Here is a 7874-nt window from a genome sequence, read left to right on the forward strand (position 1 = left end):
GGCCTCTCGTAAAAATATTGTCTTGAGAAAGAAGAAATCCCATGGAAACTGAGGTAAATTCTCTTATTTCGTTCATCGAATGTCTTAATTAGCTTGCAAGCTTCTTCACAAACAACTGAATTAAGATTTGGTAGGTTGAATTGTTCTCGGTGTCTATTCATTGTCAGTCGGATTATTTCCGTTGAGCTGAAATTAGTCGTGAAAAAGTTCGAAATTTGTGATGAATGTGTAATGGCTATCCGATATCCGCGTTTGTGTTATTGGATATTTGCCTCATGGTGTGTGGAACACCTTTCACCTGAAATTTGTTGTGAGAATCATCGAAATCTGGGCATTATCTATGTTTATTGAAATTATGAGGGCCTCTACTGATCTCTTTATTTACTCGTGCTATTTGTATCATAGACTCATTGAATGTGATTCATCATGAATTTCTATTGAAAATTTATGCACTATGATTGCGTGGAATATTTTATTGTTCTGGGTGTTGCTCATCTATTTTTTAAAAGATAGAATTTTAATTTTATCACTATATCAGAATTGTTGATTAAGATAAGATCAGTTGTTTAAGATTAATAATAAGATTTGTGATTCTAATCAAAGAGAATAAAGAAAATCAAATAAAAAAAAACTTTGTGCACTGGAATTATATTATCAATCAAGCTTGGAATGAGTCATTCTAAAGTATGGGTTGCTTCCTTTCGTGTACCAGAACGTGGGGCAGCAGCAAGAATCACATAGTTGCTTAGTTACATGGCGGGGGAAAAAGTTCACGGTGGAGATGAATCAAAATGCTACTCTCAAGGACTTGGGAGACCAATTGCAAACACTCACTAATGTCAAGGCTGACACTCTTCGGATTCTTGTTCCCATGGGAAAAAGTTCTACAATGCTGTACCCTTTCTCCGACCAACATTCTTGTCTAAGCCTGGAAGCAGCATCAGTTCATAAGGTGCCAAATCTTGCCCTTGATACTCATCCACTGACTACTATCCGTATACTCCTCTCTTAAATTTGATTACTTTGTATTCAAATTGGTTTCGTTTCTCAAAATGAAAGATTTGCGCAATTGATTGTGTATGGGCACTATGTTCAGACAGAGGTTGATGGGTACTCATTTAAAGTCAAGGTGCAATATTTTGCAGTTTTTCCGAGAAAATTGTGAAAACCGTGAGGCAGAATTGCATGTGAATGTATTAAAGTTTGAGTGTTTCTTTCTTAGGATCATTTGTATAAAAGTTATTTTTTGTTGAAATGTCAGTATCGGCTATGCATGTGGGTATATAAAAAATAAATAGAACAGCTAAGCACAAATCGGAATAGACCTTGATAAACAAAAGCTTCAGTTGATAAATTTAACACTACAGTTTATTTATTTATTTATTTTTTTATCGATTGCACGAATATATGACATTTTTTTATCGATTGCACGAATATATGACATAATCTGGATTAAAATCAACACACTGGAGACACATCTCAGATGAATGACCGGATATTCAATCATGAGAAACTCTCCATCACCTTTACCCTAGAATAAAAAACCTATCAATTTGCTTTTGCAATGTTAAAAAACAAATCTTGCAGCTTTTTTTTTTTTTTTTATCTTTTCTAGTCTTTACTTGTGAGGTATAGGAGGATGACAACAATTTGTTGTGACAATATTGAACAGATATAACTCCGTCTCACAAACTGGCAGTTTTGTTTGATTTCTTTTAGCGCAATTACATAACTTTGCAATAAATGTCTTTGAAAACACTGATTGTTATAGCAGTTTCTACGAACTAATCCATTGTGACCTTGCACTCATGAGCTCGTGGCGACGACCTCTCAGCTTTAAGAGTAAGTCTAAATGCATCTACTGTCCCCAGGCTCAGCAATAGTAAGATCTTTTGGAATGGTTGTGCTGATTGGAAGGTAGATAGGGTCACCCAAATTAAATATGATGCGGCATGTTTCCAGGATGAATCGTGTCTTCTGTCTCTAATTTTCTTTGCCAATTTTCGTACATTTTTTTTTAGTCTAATTGCATAATATACCATCCAAACATGTTTAAATTAAAGGTCTCGTAGTACATCACTTTCGTTGCCATTAGCTGTCTTCTACCTTCTTCAGGGAAAGGCTGTTCGAATGATGGGAGTTCTAGAAGATGAGGTCAATGAAGTCCTACAAAATGCAAAGGTTGACCTCAGGATAGCTGGATTTGATGAAGAAGCAAAAAGATTGAGGCAGAAAATTTCAAACCGACCCTATGCTTCGCATAAACTTCCTCAAGGACCTTACATTTTTTGTGATTTCAGAACACTTAGTCTACCAGGAGTAGAGGTAAAGTTGCATTTCTTCTTCTTTATCTTTCAGCAATTCAGCTATGCGGTCACTGTGTTGGATGGATAAAAATTTGGGGGTCTATAAATTGGAAACTTCCATCTGCTCAAACCTCCAAACAAAATGTGATGAAATTGACTATGAATGGAAGAATGAAGCTCTTAAAACGACATTAAGTAGAAATACTGGTTCTTTATGTGAAAAGGAGAAAAGTTTGCAGGTTTTTGTGAATGCGCTATTGATGTGGTAATGGCAGATATCAGTGAGGCAGCCTGACCAAGATAAGCTCGAAAATACATTATTTTAGTCATCTTTAAGTAATATTTGAATTGGTGAATACCAGAACATGGACGTTGGCAGTTCTCTGCATCTGGTGTTCATTCCTTCACTTTTGAATTCACGCATCTGTCAAATCTGGAAACGTTGCTTAAACTTTAGAACTCAATTCAACTTAACATGAACTCGTACTCTTATATATAGGTAATTATGTCACGTCCCATCACCAGAGCGTATGACCGGCATTGTTTAACAATTTAACATTGAAAACATTAAGTCTAGTAGATCATTCAATAGTCAACACCAGTCTTTACAGAGTGGAATATATCTGCGGAAGTGATTACAACTGAAAAGAACATAATGGAAATTGAACTAAAACAAGTGCTTGTAACTTCATAATGTGAACTTCATTACCAGCCACAAAATATGTTTTGTTCATCCTTGTCCACTTGATCTTCATTCTTATCTAGGAGAAGAAAGGAGTGAAGGTTTGGGGAAACACTCAGCAAATAGGGACCGAACAAACACATGAATAATAGAGGATACAGATATATAATTGCAAAAGTGGCATGTCGCAGCACATGTTGCATATCACAGATTTCGAGACATGACTAAAACAGATCATAAACAGAACATAAACACATATATCATATAAAACTCTGAAATTCATCTCATCGTCCATGACTTGTTGATCAGTTCCCATATGTTACTCGTATAAGGGATTTACTGATCATTTCCTTATAATCAGAGAGTAACCAAGGTTAGACATAGAGTCGTTTCTTACACCATAAATGTTTCCAATTCCAAGATGAAATTGGCAGCTTAGTTTCGAACTTATAGAGCTGAAATTTTGAGCTTCATTGAGCTGCAAATTCTGATGTTCCATGACCTAATAATATTGGAATTCCCTGGCTTGCACATGTCAAGCTTGGGAGTTAAAGAATCGAGTGATCCATGAGCTGAAAGTTTGAGCTTCTCTGAACTGAAAGATTGATGCTTCATGTGCTAACAATATTGGAATTCCTTGGCTTGCACATGTGGAGCTTGGGAGTTAAAAAATTCGACATGATAATACTGTTTCAAAAATGCCCGACGGAACTGTTGCCATGTGATTTGTCTGGTTTCTACCATGGCTGGTTAAACGTTTTCCCATCACTCGTCCGCTTTGCCTTCCAGAAGCAGTGTCACCACATCCACCTTAAGTTCTTCCAGAACTTCCATCACTTCTTGAGCTAGTTTTGGCCAACTTCCGGGAAAGTTGGGACTTGGTTCTTTCAAAGAGACTCGTAGTGGCACTTAATGCCACGTGGTTGGGGTTTTGGCTGTGGCTAGTTGGCATTTGCCTTTTGGACAAACCCTTGCAGTGTTGCAGCCGATGGTCGTGGTGGCCATCATGGCTTCACACTTAAGGTTAACTCTTGGTGGTGGTGGTAGATTTTCATCAACTTGGTTATTGTTGTTGTGGTCTGCCGTTATTTCTTGGTGGTCTGCCAGCCATTTCCTATGATCATAAAGTTTTCTGAGATGTTTGAAGGAAAGGGGCGTGAAGTCCAATTTACTTCAATTATCATGGTTATTCAGTATTGGACTATGAGCTTCTGATTTGATTAACTTTATGCCAAATTTCAATTTACTTCAATTATCATCTGGGAAGTTCATGCATGACATGGAAATGATGGGAGATTTTCCACTATACTTAAAGAATTAGACCGAAAAACTACAATATATCAAATCTCGGTACCTCATTTCTATGCCTTGAACAGTTTATGGTTCTTTTCGCTGGGTATCAATTCTTTTCTATTATTCTGAACGCATGGGTAGTGTGTTGAGATAAAATAGTGTAATCTTCTCCATGTTGTCTGACCTTGTTTACTAATTCTCTCTCTTTCTATCATGCGTTTTAATTTTACAAATAGAAATTGTTGTGATTACAATATTCCTCCATTGAGGAAATAACTTAAGCAGAGTACTTGAATTCAGTAATTGACCTCTGATGGCATGATGTGATGTCAGTTAAATCCTCCTGCATCAAAGGCTTTGGAATTGCTACATATGCTTGCTTCGGATCCGGGAATTGTGGCAATTATGAATAAGGTACACTTGGATGTAGTTTTGAGTTTCCATAAAATTTAATGCATCTTGTCAATTATAACATGTTTCTTTTCCTGGGCATCTTAAGCATCATTGGCGAGTGGGAATTTTAACGGAGATGGCACCGATTGGTTATGTTGGCATAAGTCCTAAATGCATACTTGGCCTTAACAAGGTGAGGATCCTGATGAGAAACTGTCGCATGCTTTTGTTGTAATCATAATTTATGCTCACACAATTTTCAAGGCTTGTCCATCTGTTTAACTTCTCATATGACATCTGACTTCTTATGTAATTGGTTTGTGAATTACATGAAGAATCATGGAGAAGAGATATCACTGCGCCTTCGAACAGATGACCTCCGGGGTTTCCGTAAATATGAAAGCATTAAGAAAACTCTTCTTCATGAACTAGTATGTTATCTCATTTCGATCTGTTCTGTTTCTGTCAAAAAAATTAGGGTTATGTTTGGTTTCATTTTGAAAACAAGTTATTTTCAGGAAATGACAACATACTTTCACCTTATTTGCTCAAAATACATTTCAATTGCATTTTTCTATCATTACGCATACAATCATTATTTTTCAATTCAACGTTTTACCATTCTGAAAATCAACTTAATTATTATATTATACCCTAATACAATAAACTATGATTTCAAATTTTAAAATACTTTGTAAACCACCAAAAAATTACACGATCAAAAATACTCCCATGATTTTGATATTTGCAGCAAAAATATCTCCTCTGTAAAACAAATCAAACATACATCACATTTCCCAATACAATTTTAAAAATAAATCTTCAGAAAACATGCACCCGAAAGTGCCGATAATGAATCCAAACACAAACGATGGGGGTCTGCTCTTTTTTTCTTTAAGTTTCACTTCTACTGCTGACATATGAATACCTCTGTACTTTTGGCACCTTATTAGGTACACATGGTGTATTCCGAACATGATGCAAATTTCTATGCGCTGGATAGTCAGGTACTGGATATCAACTTATTCTGTACCCCGTTCCCTCAACCCTCAAAGAATCTCCTCTCTTTGTGTTGCATGTGTGAGTTGAGGAATTTTAGTTCTTGGTTGTGAATGTCTTCTAGAGAATACTCTGTCGCTGCTGTATATTTTGATGTTATTTAAATCTAATCAGCTTAACAAGGAAGCAGCTACTCTTGACTGGACTAAATCAATGGGCCACACCTTGAGTGGTTTCACACATTCGGTACAATATGAAGAAGAGTTTGATATTGACCAAAATGAAACCTCGTCACAAAAGCTTGGAGGACAAACTTCTACACTTCCTAATGCTCGTGCATCTTCAGTGAGTGCTGCCTATCAACGTTTAGCCAACTCATCCACTGCACTTCTGAGATCATCTATGGTACGTCAAAATAAATAAATCTCATAGTTGTTTGCCTGAAACCTGATTTCATTAGCATCTCAATGGGAAAATTCAGATAGCTGGCAAACTCGCTTGCATAGCTAACTCTGGTGTCTGCTTTCACAATCAGAATGCTTTGGAACCTGATACTGATGTTAATTATAAGGATGAGTCCTTGGAGCTCAAGAGTTATGTGGAATCAGGAGAAATACATGCGGATGTGGAAGTTGATCCTGATAATTCTCAAGTGAGAGAAATTTTGTCTCCTCCAGAAACTGAGGGGTGTGAAGAATCAAATCATGATGTATCCAGTGCCAAAATTAGGCCAAGCTACCCTGGAGAACTTCAGAAAACTTTAGAACCTGAACATGATTCTCAAGCAGATGTTAATCCGAGATTTCAGAACACAGTGAGACATGATCAAATGGACTCTCTTACGCATGCAGCTACAGATATTCCTAGTCATGTTGAACCTAAGGAAAATGATTCTCAGGATGTGACAATGACTGAGCCTGATTCTGGTGAGGTATCATCAAGGAGCCAAACTGTTCAATCAGATTCCGATGATTCAAAATTACGGATAATCCAAGATCCTGTCACCGTTGTTTGCGATCGTCTGCAAAATGCTATTCAGTTATTGAGAAATGAAGTTAGTCCCTCAGAAGCTGGTGTGATTTTACATACTCTAATTAAGATAATACGGTATAACTTGAATTATGAGTTTTATTTTTTTTATTTTCATCATTTAACTTTTGTTTATTAACTTATGCATTCACTGTTAGAGCTGACATTTTAATTATCCGCAGTAATGTGATTGAACACCCAAATGAGTTGAAGTTCAAAAAACTCAGAAAGGTGATTTTAATACTTGAATGTTTTAATACCTTCATCAGACATTAGCATCTTTAATAATGATGTCTAGCTGGTGGTGTTGATCTGTTGCAGGCTAATTTAGTGATACAAAAGAACATTGTTAGATACAAAGGTACTGACTACATCTTGCATTTATATTCACATTAATGTGCCGTATTACTTATTGTGCTTCCAACAACATGCAAATTGACACAATTTAATAGAACACTTTTGTCCATTAATCTCTCATCCAATGACCTCCTCCAGCCAACCCTTCTTAATAGTGGCTGCGGTTGAGTGAGGAGGAAACCCACTCTGATATTCATAACTATGCTGTATGTTCCATGTGGAGCAGGGTTTAAGATATTTCATTTTGCTGACATTCAATGAATGGAGAATATTTAAAAACTTAAAAACTTCAAGTACACACAGAGTAGATGTGCCCGAGTTAACTTGGCAAGTTTAAAGTTGGAGCATAATCACTATCAATGCTGTATAGCGTGTCATATCTTGTATCCAGCGCCATGAAGATTTTCCAATGTGTTTCTACTCGTCTATATCTTTCACAATGCATGCATTATGTAAGGTGCAAGGATTCTCCCAAAGGTTGAAACTAAAATGTACTTTAATTTGTGGCAGCTGCTATGGACATTCTCATACTTGTTGGATTCTGTGAAGATGTTATGGACGAAAATGGGAAGGCTGAAACCTTTTTGGTGCTGAAGCGAAATGATCCAGGTTTGTTGTGGCTTGCCAAATCAACTATTGAGACATACATTACATTGTAAATGAGCTTATCATCAACAGTGGAAATCGAAGTGAGGTGCCCATATCTATAACGTTGTGCAGTTCATATATTTGTACATCATCGAATGTATAATATTGTATAATCATCAAAGAACAAACCAAAAATGAATCAAGAAACACAGCTGTCGTTTGATTTA

General features: G+C 36.4%; 1 protein-coding gene across 3 annotated transcripts; it reads left to right on the forward strand.

Annotated features, from left to right (window-relative positions):
* On the forward strand, positions 1 to 7874 carry LOC140864263 (uncharacterized). Of its 3 annotated transcripts, none has more exons than XM_073268324.1 (12): positions 1 to 53; positions 713 to 952; positions 2116 to 2325; positions 4615 to 4695; positions 4781 to 4867; positions 5010 to 5105; positions 5628 to 5681; positions 5848 to 6078; positions 6155 to 6780; positions 6885 to 6933; positions 7024 to 7063; positions 7570 to 7874. In XM_073268324.1, exons 1-12 carry the CDS (start codon positions 42 to 44, stop codon positions 7716 to 7718), a joined length of 1875 nt encoding a protein of 624 aa, XP_073124425.1. In that variant the 5' UTR covers positions 1 to 41; the 3' UTR covers positions 7719 to 7874. The 3 variants fall into 3 exon arrangements, with proteins under 3 accessions (XP_073124425.1, XP_073124426.1, XP_073124427.1); XM_073268325.1 differs by having other exon boundaries at positions 6209 to 6780; XM_073268326.1 differs by having other exon boundaries at positions 6245 to 6780.

The sequence above is a fragment of the Henckelia pumila genome, chromosome 4 (genome assembly GCF_033568475.1).
Source record: "Henckelia pumila isolate YLH828 chromosome 4, ASM3356847v2, whole genome shotgun sequence".
NCBI lineage: Eukaryota > Viridiplantae > Streptophyta > Magnoliopsida > Lamiales > Gesneriaceae > Henckelia > Henckelia pumila.

What these genes read in the sequence shown, in the direction of transcription:
- LOC140864263 (XM_073268324.1), top strand. An exon ending in AAGCAGCATCAGTTCATAAG is followed by an intron (nt 953 to 2,115) that starts GTGCCAAATCTT and finishes TACCTTCTTCAG; the next exon opens with GGAAAGGCTGTTCGAATGAT. An exon ending in AAACTCTTCTTCATGAACTA is followed by an intron (nt 5,106 to 5,627) that starts GTATGTTATCTC and finishes GCACCTTATTAG; the next exon opens with GTACACATGGTGTATTCCGA.